Source organism: Carassius auratus, chromosome 35 (genome assembly GCF_003368295.1).
Source record: "Carassius auratus strain Wakin chromosome 35, ASM336829v1, whole genome shotgun sequence".
NCBI lineage: Eukaryota > Metazoa > Chordata > Actinopteri > Cypriniformes > Cyprinidae > Carassius > Carassius auratus.
In genome coordinates, this window is record NC_039277.1 from 19,405,501 (window position 1) to 19,420,285 (window position 14,785).

The 14,785-nt window shown below is 39.4% G+C and overlaps 1 protein-coding gene across 1 annotated transcript; it reads left to right on the forward strand.

The window, feature by feature from the left end:
* Positions 1-9,780: 9,780 nt before the first annotated feature.
* Positions 9,781-13,388, forward strand: tiprl (TIP41, TOR signaling pathway regulator-like (S. cerevisiae)). Its single transcript, XM_026220574.1, has 8 exons — positions 9,781-9,937; positions 10,031-10,152; positions 10,905-11,084; positions 11,154-11,253; positions 11,314-11,445; positions 11,514-11,609; positions 11,702-11,764; positions 12,350-13,388. Exons 2-8 carry the CDS (start codon positions 10,043-10,045, stop codon positions 12,482-12,484), a joined length of 816 nt encoding a protein of 271 aa, XP_026076359.1. The 5' UTR covers positions 9,781-9,937; positions 10,031-10,042; the 3' UTR covers positions 12,485-13,388.
* The last annotated feature ends 1,397 nt before the right edge of the window (positions 13,389-14,785 follow it).

A 14,785-nucleotide genomic window follows, 5' to 3' on the forward strand; every position in this document is an offset into this window, starting at 1 on the left:
CACAAACTTTTGCCTGAAAGTCACTTGTATTTTTCATGCACCTCATACCTTGTCCTAGTCAACTCGTCCATGGTGACCAATGAAACACTTTAGAAAACAATTGAAAACACAACCCTGCAATGATTGGGACACGATCCTGGGTCTTTCTGTCCAATGTCTATCACTCTACCACTGACCCAACCAGCCTTACAGAAATCTGTCTCCTTAATTAAGTGACGGCTATATCCTGCCCCTCATTCTATATTATTCCAGGCTACTTCCCGCATACCATTCAATGGGGATTAGGATAGGAGTGTGGATTAAGGCCATATTTCCTGCATAGGAATAGGTTTAGGGTTAGGGTTAGGAACGAATGAGATCTAGAAGCTGAAACATAGTTCAACATCGGTAAATGCACTGTCCTTTTTATACTCCTGATGGCCACCTGTTTTCACCGTCCGAGCAGAGCCCCATAGCCCAGGCCCACAACATCCCCCCCAATAAAACAAGATTATAAATAAATATTCTGTTATATTCATTATTTATAATACAATACACATAATTATATAAGTTTCAAACCATTAGTGGTAGAATGGGTAGGTTTTAGGTGTAGTGTGGTTCTCCTGGTTAGGTTTAAGTGTGGCGTGGTGTGGTCGTCCAGGTTAGGTTTAGGTGTGGTGTGGTTGTCCTGGTTAGTGTTAGGTGTAGTGTGGTTGACCCGGTTAGGTTTAGGTGTAGTGCGGTTGACCTGGTTAGGTTTAGGTGTAGTGTAGTTAACCTGGGTAGTTCTTAAGGTCCAAGGGTTATTTTTAAGAAAGAAAGTATATAAAGGGGAGGAATTACAAAATCTAAAACATATAATGATAGAGAGTAATTCAGATTTAATCAGTCCTTCCCTCTCTCAGACCTCATTGAGTCCCCTGTGGTATAATGTACCCAGTTTTTTAATCCATCTCTCTGCCTGGAGTCTATCTTTTAGATCCCAGAGTGCGTTGGCTTGGAGCACCGTGGCTCTGAGAGAGGGAAGGCCGTGGGACATGAAGTGTCTTACAATGAATCTACATTTCTCTATTTTGTTTACTATGTTATGAGTATGCTGATAAATTCTCTTTCTAAGTTCATTCTTCCTCTGTCCCACGTATTTTCTCTTGCACTTATTGCAAAAGATCATGTATACACAGTTGGCGGTTCCCACTGAAGTATTTGAATCAACCTGAAAGATCTGTTTAATGGTCCTATTATTTACCCATCTCAAATACACATATTTACACAATCCTGCTTTGGGATTCATATTGGTACTGGAACTTTGTATTTTACTTTGTTCTAGAATATCCAATAGATTTTTATTTATTTTATAGGCCGCAATTGGTTTGTGATTCTGTAAATGAGAAGTCTCTTTCAAAAACATAGTGAAATTTTGTTTAGTAGCCAAATTTAGTTGTGTGCTCTGAGATGAGTAAAAGGTGACCAAAGGTATAATTTTTTCTTCTGTATTTTGAGCTGGCAGTGCAGGTTTCTCAATGTAATCTTTAAATTCTTTTAAGACATTTCTCAAAAACGGTCTCGTATAACCTCTCTGTTAAATAAAATTTTGGTTGCTTTTAAGAATTCTTCTTTCTGTGATCATATACGGTGGAATCTCAGCAATTGTGATTTAAGTATCCCTTTGAAGGTGTGTCTCGGGTGGAAACTGCTCCTATGAAACAGGCAGTGTGTCTCAGTCATTTGGCTAACGTGACCTTCACCAGATCCACAATGCCACTGTTGTGATCCCGATAACTCTCAACCATCTGCTTTTACACTACAACCACCCCCAGCTGTCTGAGCACCCTTTATAAATCAAGGCAAGGTCTTGAACTGGACTCTTCCACTAGCCCTAACACCCTCTATATCCTCTCTCCTCTCCCTTGGTGCAACCCATGTACTAAGCAAATTGTGTTTTGCCCCATAGAATACTGGGCTCCAATTAAGGCCTGTTAGCCCCAGGCCACCTGCCCTGCGTGCTGTCCAAGTGGACCCAGGGAGGCTGGATACTCACCGTGCAAGTGACCCTTCATTAACACCGCAAGGTATACGGAGCACCTGAAAAAGCCCAACCCAAACCTCCCATTCCTTCCCGTTAGGCCGAGATTGTGAGACTGGTGGACGCACATTTCTGCACACCAAGCTTCTACCAGTCCACCCCTCTTCAAAGTTCATGCATCTTAGAACTGAACAGACATCATCCTTACTAGGATAACTGTTCGATGTCACAAACTTTTGCCTGAAAGTCACTTGTATCGTTCATGCACCTCATACCTTGTCCTAGTCAACTCGTCCATGGTGACCATAGAAACACTTTAGAAAACAATTGAAAACACAACCCTGCAATGATTGGGACACGAACCTGGGTCTCTCTGTCCAACGTCTATCACTCTACCGCTGAGCCAACCAGCACTACAGAAATCTGTCTTCTTAATTAAGTGACGGCTATATCCTGCCCCTCATTCTATATTATTCCAGGCTATTTCCTGCCTACCATTCAATGGGGATTATGATAGGAGTATCGATAAAGGGCATATTTCCTGCCTTTGATTCTATGGGAGTTAGGATTAGATTGTGGGTCGGTTCAAGGCTATTTCCTGCCCTTCAATCTTTTAGGGTAAGGTTTAGGGTTAGATAGGGATAGGGATAGGTTAGGGTTAGGGTTAGTCAATTGCATTAGTGCAATATATAGTCAGGTGTTCTAGTAAGTGCATGTTAGAGTCGTGGACTAATGGTTAGAGGGTTGGACTCCCAATCGAAGGGTTGTGAGTTCTAGTCTCGGGCCGGATGGAATTGTGGGTGGGGGGAGTGCACGAATAGCTCTCTCTCCACCTTCAATACCATGACTTAGGTGCCCTTGAGCAAGGCATCGATCCCCCAACTGCTCCCCTGGCACCGCAGTATTTTGGACCTCCATGCACCTGAAAAACACGAATAGTCACTTTCTCTCGTACGTCCCCCTGGTTCACTCCAGAACTACGGAAAATGAAAACAGTTGGGCGTGTACTTGAGCGGCGTGTTTCAAAAACTGGACTTATTGTTCACAAAATAGCCTATCAAGAACATCAGAAGGCCTACTCAATGTCACTAAAAAAAGCACGGACACAGTTCTACTCAAACATCATTAGTGAAAATCAGGGAAACTCCAAGCAGCTTTTCTCCACAATAAATCATCTCATCAAGGCACAAACTACTTCAAACAATGATACCTCAGAAGAGAAATGCAACAGCTTCATCACCTTCTTCAGGAAAAAAGTTGAGACCATCCGCTCTCTCCTTTCCAGCACTCCTGTTCTGTCTGTCCCCACTGCCGACCTACAGCCTGGGACCTTCCAGCCTCTCTGTTGTTTTCCTGTAATTTCTAAGCAACAAGTTGAGGACATCATTAGCAGGATGAAAGCTTCCACCTGTACGCTGGACCCTTTTCCCACAGCTTTGGTGAAAACACACATCAGCTCTCTAAGTCCCTTAATAACCAAAGTCATCAACCATTCTCTACATACTGGTCATGTTCCATCTGTTTTTAAAACTGCTGTCATCAAACCCCTTCTAAAAGACCCCACTTCAGACCCTGAAGTTCTAATCCATTCTTGTCCAAAGTTCTAGAAAAAGTTGTTGCTGCCCATCTTCAGGATCATCTAAATTCAAACTCCCTTTTTGAAAAATTTCAGTCCGGTTTCCGTTCCGCTCATAGTTCTGAAACAGCCCTGATCAGGGTCACAAATGACCTGTTGATGGCGGCTGATACCGGCACACCATCGCTTCTCATTCTGCTGTATTTATCTGCAGCTTTTGACACGGTTGATCACAATATCCTCCTTCAGCGTCTCCATCATTCTATCCGACTCTCTGACACTGCTTTGAGCTGGTTCCAGTCCTACCTGTCTGGAAGAACAGAGTATGTTTCCTTGGGAGGTGTAAAGTCTCAGACGCATACAGTCACTTTTGGTGTCCCGCAAGGGTCGGTTCTCGGCCCGATTCTGTTCACCATTTATACTCTTCCCCTTGGCCACATAGTCAACAGGCATGGAATATCATTTCATTGCTATGCCGATGACACTCAGCTATATATAAAAACCAACCTCACTTCATCTACAGCCACTCTGTCATCTCTGAGCTCCTGTCTTGAGGAGATTGAGGCATGGATGAAGGCAAACTTCCTACAGCTAAATAGCTCCAAAACAAAAGCTATTTTAGTTGGTACACCACACCAGGTCCAGTCATCACCTATAACGCACATCACCTTCTCTGGTCAAAACATTTCAATTTCATCGACAGTCACTAACCTGGGAGTAAGATTTGATGCTCAACTCATATTTGACGCCCACATACAACATCTGTGTAAGATCTCCTTCTATCATCTCAGGAATATTGCTAAATTCCATCCCACACTTGGTCTGTCAGATGCTGAAAAACTTGTCCATTCTTTTGTATCCTCCAGGCTGGACTACAGCAACACTCTTCTTTTTGGGATTCCTAGCAAAAGTCTACAAAAATTACAATACATTCAGAACAGTGCTGCCAGGATCCTAATGAGGATAAGAAAATATGACCATATCACACCCATCCTTCACTCACTACACTGGCTCCCTGTCTCATACAGGATTAATTATAAAATCATCTTACTTACCCATCAATGCATCCATGGCAATGCACCGCCCTACTTAAAGGAACTACTCGCAACACAAAAACTCTTCACGCAACCTCCGTTCTGAAAACAAAGCCCTTCTTCAACCATCCAGAACTAAGCTCCGCACTATGGGGGATCGAGCCTTCTGCTCAGCCGCACCGCGTCTTTGGAATTCCCTTCCAGAAAACCTAAGGGCTCCTCAAGCCATAGACTCTTTTAAGAAAGAACTAAAAACATTTCTTTTTAAACAAGCATTTTTTACTTTTTGCTAACTTTTAAGTGTTCTTTCCGGTTTTTAATTTTATGTGTAGCACTTTGGGATTGTTTTTAACTATGAAAAGTGCTTTACAAATCAAAAATATTATTATTATTATTATATTTCACTAGTTAATGCACTAGATATTTGTAAAGTGCACTAGTTTCTGCAATAGTTAGTCACGTGCACTAGTTACAAAGACTTCCTTTACAGCATTTTCGTTGACTTGACACAGATACTATTTAAACTTAAATAATGATGTCTTCACTGAATTCAATAAATAACTGCCATTTTGCATTATTGACGCACTGTTTTCCTAATTAATGTTGTTCAGTTGCTTTCATGCAATAGTTTTTGTTTAAAGCACTATATAAATAAAGGTGACTTGACTTGATTTGTCTTGGATGCAATAAATAATTGGCCAGCACTAGTTTGTATACCGTGATGGGGTGAAGAATCACACGACAGGGTGGATTTTTATTAAACGGTAGGTGGGGAGAAACAACCAACATGAGGGGTTTCTAGGTGCTTGCTCTCTTTCACTCTTTCTCTCTGTCTGTGTGTTTGTGAGACACACACAGTGCTGTGTGGGTCCTTGAAGTCCATGCATAGTGGGAGCTGGCGGTCACACATTGCTGTCTGTGTGGAAATAAATAAAAAAAAGATTGTAGTTAGCCAGGTCTTTGGAGACATATCTCACCTCTCTGTTCGTGTGTGAGGCTTATGTAGCCAGAGCTTGATGGGGCGCAGGTGTGGCCACTCAGCCCTTGAAGAGCAGGTGCAGGTGTGACTGCTCCGTTGCCAGGGCGACGCTGATGAGAGCTCGGGACACGTGTCATGACTCACAATACTTAAAAGAAATTTCAGAACTTTCTGAATTTTCTTATTTTAAAATCATTCATTATTATTACACTTGATGTTTACCTACCTTTTGCCAGCAGCCATATCTTGCACCTTGCACCTGGCTTCATTGATTTGTCTCCTCTTCACCACTAAGCATCTGTTGGGCATTCTGGCGCAATATGGCTACCATCGCATCATCCAGGCTGATGCTGGACATTGGTGGTGGTTGAAGAGTTTACCCCCCTTTCATGTAAAAGTGCTTTGAGTACCCAGAAAGGTGCTATATAAATGTAACAAATTATTATTATTAGTATTATTACCTTATTCCTTGTGTCAGGTGATAGCATGATTACACAATGTTACACCTACCATTTCTTACCTTTTTGATGGAGTTTCGGTTCCTTGCCGCTGTCGCCTCTGGCTTGCTTAGTTGGGGTCACTTCATCTACAGCGATATCATTGACTTGATTGCAAATTAATACACAGACACTATTTAAACTGAACAGAGATGACATAACTGAATTCAATGATGAACTGCCTTTAACTATCATTTTGCATTATTGAGACACTGTTTTCCAAATGAATGTTGTTCAGTTGCTTTGATGAAATGTATTTTGTTTAAAGCACTGTATAAATAAAATAAATATACACTTTGTGCATAATTACTAGGCATGTTGATTTTCTGATCATATTTTTTTCCCCAAGTTATTTTACTAATTCCAAACCACATAAATCTATTCATTCTGTATAAAAATTTTTATAAGTGATATATAATAATTTTTGGCTCATTTCATCTGTAAAAGAAAATCTGCCTAACAATGATGCACGCCTGAATCTAAAGCATTTTTCACTTCCAAGTTCCAGTCTCCTCCTTTTATAATATGTAATTTATAAATGTTCACTTACCTTACTCCACTGTACAATTAAGAGCTTAGACAAGATACTTGATGATCATCCGGTCAGCAGCTATGTATGTCACAAACATATGTTAATATATTTAATTTTTACATTTATAACATACTTATGTTAACACCACAATCGTTGCAAGATATTACCGTGATTAATAAATAATAATGATGTGTGTGATAGTCTTACCTTCCATAATATTGAAGTTGCATGACTACATGACCATCCCAAACCAGCAATGCACGAACATCCAGTACTCTCCACAGATCCCTACTTACTAACCAGCACTCACGCAGAGTGGTTTGGACTGCTTAACTGGCTGGGGTGCACATTTGCTTTTAAAAAGACAAAATCATCCTCGCAGTGGAAGAGAGCACGCCCTATTTTCCCACTATGTAAATATTGTTAGGCCCCTTTACTTTTATAATTTTTCATTGCTGCTTCATCAACTCCTTCTTACAGGACAAAGTAGCTAAATATGTCCACATAAATATGACCTCTGGCCACTTCTTTATATCGTTTACCCAAGATAACAGTGACAATGATTGGGACAATTTGAGCAAAAGATTTTGAAAGAGTCATACATGCTTTTATTACGTCGCGATTAGACTACTGTAACTCTTTGTTCGCCAGTTTAGATCAGTCATCACTCTGACGGCTACAGTTCAACTTTTAACCGGGACCAAACACATTAAACCGATTTTGGCCTCACTTCACTGGCTTCCTGTTTGTTTTAGAATTAAATTTAAAATTGCATTAATTGTTTTTAAAATCTTGAGTGGGTTGTCGTCTTCATATTTGACCGAGCTTCTACATGTCCACACACTCGTCAAATTACTGAGGTCTTCCGATCAGATGCTCCTCGATGTCCCCAGATCTAGGCTAAAAAACAAAGGTGACAGAGCATTTGCAGTGGCTGCTCCTAATATCTGGAATAGTCTACCAATTTATGTAAGAAAATCTCAGACTATTGAAACTTTCAAGTCTTCAAGACAACTGACTTAATGATGTGAAGCCAATAGATGTAAAGTTTTTGTCCATTGAAAGACAGACTAAAATATATAAAAGTCAAAGCTAATAGTAAGACTGTGTATCATGATGCAGTAGAACTTACAATCGCTCTCAGAAAACTATTTGGAAATGTTCAAAACCACTTTTTTTCATCAAATGGAAAAAGACACTGTATTTTTAAAATAATTAAACACTGTTGTCATGGATAAAGTGGACTACAAACTTAAAAGTACACACTTTTCAGGATTTGAGGGGGAAAGAATACTGTATGTAGGTCAAAGCTACTACTGTATGAACTAAAGCAACTCTCCAAAAAACATTATCACATCTGCAAGAACCATTTTAACCAACCATTTTAGCATAACCCTACTGCTAATCTTTGTAAAATAAAAATATATATATATAAATATAAATATAAAATAAATATAATGCTTGTTCAGGCAGGTGAGAGTTGATCTACATTAAAGGCCACAAGATGAAAAGAGTGAAAAACAGACAGTAAGAAGGAGAAGAAACGGCACCAGCTCGTCCATTCAGCCTTTTCCTTTTATCGGTGGGCGTGTCCCGGAGCTCATCACGGGGGCGAGGTGAACTACTCCGACTAACTAATCTGAGTACTAATTACTAGTTACATTTTTATCCAGCGATATTTAATTACCAAACAATATTTATATCAAAAACCTATGGGGACAATAGCAACTTTAATCAAAACCAACTTTTATCTTATTGACAATGTATGTTTATTAGTGGTCATGATACAGGATTTTCTAACTTCAATAGCTTGATTGGATAGGAGTGGTTAAAGAGGTCCTATTATGCTCTTTTATAAAGTCTTAATTTCATTTTGGCAGGTGTACTAGAACATGATCTCATGCTTGGTTGTTCAGAAAATGCATTATTTTTCACATAATTTACATTATTACAATACCTTTCTCCCCAGTCTGGCACAAATGGTTTGATTAGTTTTGGGTTTGCGAAGGCCTGCCTTCCAAAAAACTAAATGTGTTGTGATTGGTTAGCTGTCCCATCACGTAGTGATTGGCGAACAGCTCACACAAGCCCCTTTCACACTGCCATTCCGGCAAATACACGGGTAAAGTGTTCCGGCAATTGTTCCCGGTTCACTAGATTTTGCACTTTCACACTGCCAGTGATGACCCGGTATATGTGCGTGCTTTCACACACAACCCGTAAAGATCCCGTAACGACACGTGACATCAGGGTGTGACGTGTAATGTACGAGTTGAAAACGTCAGGCATGTTATACTTTCACTGAAGCAAACAAACGATCTCGGAGTCAGCGCAGAAAGTGAGGAACAAACTGATCTCTGCTTCATTACAGTTTGCACATATTTTTTCGTCGCGAACATTGATCTTTCTTCAAAACAGCCGGTAAAAGAGTCGCGCAATAACACGTGTCATCACTTCGACACAGCATTAGATCTGGCTTTTGTTCACACAGCGCTCGTCAGCGACCCGGCAATGTTCCGGCAATTTGCTGGGTCCGACGTGCAGTGTGAAAGGGGCTACAGTGTTTCAGTACTGCCTTTGCCCCGTTCACAAAGCAGCAACTTCCCTCGGCTCTGGTATAGTTAAGTTGGCATCAAAAAAAAAAAAAAAAAAAAAAAAAGTTTGCTGCAACATAAAAACTAAAGTACAGTACAGATAATCCCAAAAATACTTAAGTACTGTTACAAAGTATTTTTACTTCTTTACTTTACACCACTGGTAAGGATGAGTCTGGGAATTATAGTCTGTGTGGATTAGCACAAAACAATGCACTATTACATTGTTCTTATAAATAATAAAATAAAGATACATATAAATAAAGGTGACTTGTTCTCTTTTTGATAACGAAGTGGCATTTCTGTTGAGAATGAAAAGAAAAGGTGATTGGAAATATTTCACGTTAAAACAGTTGAATAATGGCTTGAATCATTACTAAAAAAAAATAAAGCATTAAATTTGGATCTTAGAACAGGATTAAGAAGTTTCTTTCCTTTTTAACATATTAATTTATTAGTGTTGTTATTATTATTATTACTATTATTATTGATGTAGTTCTTATTCCAACGATGCACACTCCAGCCCAGTAGGTGGCGGGAATGCACCTATCGTTTGTTTGCCAACCGCCACAAATCTCCAAAAGAAGATGATGAACCGGAACTGTCGGAAGTTACTGTTCGCTCGACCTCGGTTCTGTACATACATGGAAACGGATACGACGTTGGACTCGTTTATTCTTACTCGTTTACTCCTGTGTTTTCAACAATTTTGAAGTCTTTGACGTATGTGTGCAAGTTTTGGAATCGCATGAGCTCTGGAGTCCGCAGTATAATGAGGTGAGAGTGTGACAGGTTTCTCTCTGTGTTGTTCTTCAGCTCGTCTGCAGCATGTCTTCGGTCTCTGCGGGGTTTCAGAGCAGCAAGCAGGACTTCAGCTTCGGGCCCTGGACCTTCACTTCCGCCAAGACCCACATCATGAAGTCCAAAGACATCGAGAGGTACACACTTCCTGTTTAAAGAAATCAATGTACTGTCATTTAGGTCCATGAAGTTTTTATTTAATATTTAGTATTTTAGGAGATTTGTGACCCTCAGTCACAAAACCAGTCATAAGGGTAAATTTTCTGAAATTGAGATTTATACATCATCTGAAAGCTGAACAAATAATCTCTCCGCTGATGTCTGGTTTGTTATACAACTATTTGAAAATCTGGAATCTGAGGGAGCAAAAAAATCTAAATATTGAGATAAAAAAAACTGTTGAAGTGAAGTTTTTATCAATGCATATTACTATAAGATTTGTACCATTCTGATGAAGTAAAAAACAATAAAAAATTAATAAGCTTTTAATAATGTAGCTTAATCAGTATTTGGGACCATAAAACAATTTTTTACATTATTTTGTTATAATCAAGCTTTTGTCACCATTTTTGAAAAGGCTTATGATTGGGCATCATACACCATTACATTATATCACTCTCTTTTAGTTGAACATGTGTGTAAATATATATAAGAGCAAAAGCATTAAAGCTCAAGCATAGCAAATGGAAAAAATAAAGCAGGTCGAGCCAATTACAGAACACACAAACACTTGAGTATATGTGTTTATACTGTCAAGAAATGTTCAGATAATTCACCTAATTAACAAGATAAGAGGTGTATATTCACACAGCAGACTGACCTGTTCACATCCTACTCCTTGATTTATTTGTGAAGCGCTTTATACAGTACAGATTGTGTTCTGTCGCAGGTTAGCAGAGACCATGAACATGCCGGCTCTCCCAGAGATGCTGTTCGGAGACAATGTGCTGCGCATTCAGCACACCGACGGTTTCGGAATCGAATTCAACGCCATCGACGCTCTCAAGCGTGTAAATAACATGCAGGACTCTGTGAAAGTGGCATGTGCACTGGAGTGGCAGCAAAGCAGGTAAACGTGGTGAAGGGTGGTGTGATTGACTGGAGCCTGGAGAGAGATGTTTGACTGGTGTCTGTGCAGGGCAGAGACGGAGGCGTCTAAAGAGGTGGTGAAGCGCTACGACTGGACCTACACCACCGATTACAGAGGGACTTTACTGGGAGAGCACCTGCAGATCCAGGTACTGTGTGCTTAAACACTTCCACTGGTGACCTCTGACCCAGACAGACCTTGTTCACAGGTGAAGCCCACCAGCGAGCGCATCGACATGGAGAAGCTGAGAGCACGAGAACAGATCAAGTTCTTCGAGGACGTGCTGCTGTTCGAGGATGAGCTGCACGATCACGGCGTGTCCATGATCAGCGTGAAGATCGTGAGTGTCGTCAGATCTGTGTTCTCGTCTCTGGTGCATCGTGTGAAAGATGATGTTTGATGTTTCAGAGAGTGATGCCCACCAGCTTCTTCCTCCTGCTGCGGTTCTTCCTGCGAGTGGACGGAGTGCTGATCAGGATAAACGACACGCGTCTTTATCACGAGGCAATCTCCACTCACTCACCATTAAGACAACACAGAATACGGTTTGATTTTACCATGCTTTAAACCTCGTTGCTCTGCACTGCTTCAAACAGGCTGGAAAAAACTACATGCTTCGAGAATTCAGCACACGTGAATGTAAGATGTCAGACCTCCAGGTGAGTGCTGCTCTTTAGTCCTTTCTGACTTTTAGAAGGTTTTACTTCATTGGAACGGTATGAAACCGTTTTGGCATTTACTGTGTGAACAAAAAAAACCAAGGACATGATTTAAAAAAGTTGAATAGTTTTGGAAAAAGTAAAAAATGCTTTGAAATTCACTCTAGCCAAACGAAAGCTAGTTTTCTGAGATATCAACCTATTTAGATTTATGTTTTGAAAAACCAGATTTCTCATAAAATTTGAAAATAGTACTTTTGTGCATTGTTCATAACAATAAACTTCTATAACTTTACTTTCACTTTCTTTGAAAAAAGACCAAACTAAGTGTGCCCTCCAAAATATTCTACACTCAGTTTTTAATTAGAAATGTTATTTTTATTCTCAAACAGTGATTAACAGGTAATAAACAATTTATATTTACTGCATGTTTTTTTTTTAAATATATATATATTTAGCATTTCTAGATGCTGAATTCTATAATTGAATATCTACAAATACAAAATATGAAAGTACATTAATGTAATTGTAACTGAACAAACGAATGCTGCGTGTGCTTCAGCGTGTCTGTGCTTGACTCTGCAGCACATGCCTCCAGCCGTTTACACGGACCCTAATGAGATCGCTCCGCACCTGCCGCTGAAGCTCATCGAGTGTGAGAAACTGGAGTTTCCAGAGAGAACGACGCCAGCAGAATCATCAGAGCAGAGCGCGCACTAGAGACTCGAACCCGGAGCCGTGGAGCTGTCCTACAGACACTAAATCTGAACTCTGTGCATTTCTGAATGTGTGCTTTGTAATGTGATGCTTGTTTGATTGGAGAGGATTGCATTAAAATCCTTTCTGCTGGATTCAGAACTATGTCTAGAAGTGATGAGAATGAACTAATACTGAAACAAAAGTAGTTTTTTGACTGCTAACACACTGTGACTGATTCATTGGCACAATTTCACAAACCATTCAGTTCTTAAAACGTTCCAGTGTGCTGTGGGTTTGATGTCCAGTAATTGAGAGTATGGTGTATTGTGATGTTTTTTATATTCAGTTCTTTGGTGTTGAGTTTTTCTGGTGTATTTCAGATCTCTTTACAGTGGTGTGTTGTTGAGATTTCTCAGTTTCTGCACTCCTTCTCTGTTGTGTGCTGTAAAATAGCTCTGAACTCGTTAGTGTGCTCTACGCAGTGTCCATCTGTGTGCTCTACGCAGTGTCCATCTGTGTGGCTCCAGGGGCGTTTGTGTCATCTGACTCGGAAGTTGGATTATGAAAAAAGACAATGTTTTTGAGTAAAATATTTGAGGTTTACTCTTTCAAGTTGGCGTGTAGTTCTGAGATTGTATTTTTAGTTTTGAGAAAATTGTGAATTCTATGAATGGTCTGTTAGTCGTTGAGAAAATCTCAAGTAAGTTCTGATGCTCGTCTAAAACCTCTTGGAGATGATCGAGGTTTTAGTTAATAATCGCTTCGCTGAATCAGTTCAACTCATATAACTGATGACTCTTTAGTTGGATAACGGTTATATTAAGAGTTATATTTGCTATTATTGGAGAAATTCTCTTGAGTAGGACGGGGTATTAAACGTATGATTATAGTCTGTTTGTAAAAAAATAAACTAAATTTAACAGTTTGGATCGTTAAGGAAATGCTTTGTAGAAAAGATCTAAATTTTAAAGTTGTGTTAAAATGTTCAATAATCAGTTGCTTTTAGAATTCTTACACATCTACTTCTCCCCTTCTGTGCCACCCATGTTTTAACCTGAGGGCTCGTAATTAACTGCTTAGTCAAGCTTCGTTTAGTTAATGTCATATTTCTGTATCTCAAAGACATGATGTTAGATTCTCAGGGAATTCATGAACTCAAAGAAAACAGAAGCAGAGGAGCCCGAAAATCAAACTTGGAAGTATACATATGTTAAAATTCACTTATCTAAATCTAAATGTAAAAACAGAAGGAGAAAGTCTTAAAACACAAAAGTAATTTAGAAAAGAAGATATGCTCCAATGGCTTTTCCCCCTATGTTTATGACACAAGGGGCTAAAATCAGATTTCTGGCTTTCCTTGGCTCTTAAAAATAATTATTTCCACAGATTAAAGCCTTAAAAAGGTAAAGTCAGAGAAGAAAGTCTTAAGGGCATAAAGTCATGGCATTAAATGTTGCATGAACTGCTAAATAAATATCAAGACACATTTACTGAAGATTCAAAAGGAATATGAGAAGTCTTATTTTCTGAGAAACTGATGAATATAAAATGAGTTATTGTTTTAATCATTAAAAATATCTGTTAGTGGGGAATTAAGTTGATTTGTCAGATATGTGTTCTTGCTTCAATGATTTTTCTGTCATTTAATGTCTCCAGTAAATCTGTCTTGATTTAAGGATCATCCCTTTTAAAAAGTCTTAAATTTACCTTCATTAAATGTGCAAAAATCCTGGAAAACATACAGGTAACCCTTCAACATTTATAGCTCTTATACGTTACAAATAAAATACTAATAATAATAATGTAAAGATTAGAATATGTTAAACTGAGAGCATTGAGCTCGCGACGCCAAGATCAGCTCTCAGCCTAATTACTCTCAAACATGAGATCAACACTCTACATTTCTACAACTCCGAAGGCTCTCGGCTTCAGTCCTGACGATAGTAAGCAGCTGTGTGTGTGTGCGCACGATCATGAGCTAATGTGAAACAAGACTTTCATATCTCCCAGACCGCCACGATACCTGCTGGAGCAGGCCGAACTCGAACCCAGCGAGTCTCTCAGGCCTGACGTCTGTGACCACTGGGTTTCTCTTTCTGCTGAGACACCGCCGTCGCTGCAAAACACTGTGTCTCCGGTTCAAAGACAGTCTAGAAAACACGATTAGAGACAAACTCACACACAACCAGTTAAATTCAGAATTAATTAATATATTTAATGTTTCTGAAAGAGTCTCTTCTGCTCACCAATGCTGCTTTTGTAGAAATACAGTAAAAACAGTGAAATATTATTATAATGTAAAAATTCTGTGTGAATCTGTGT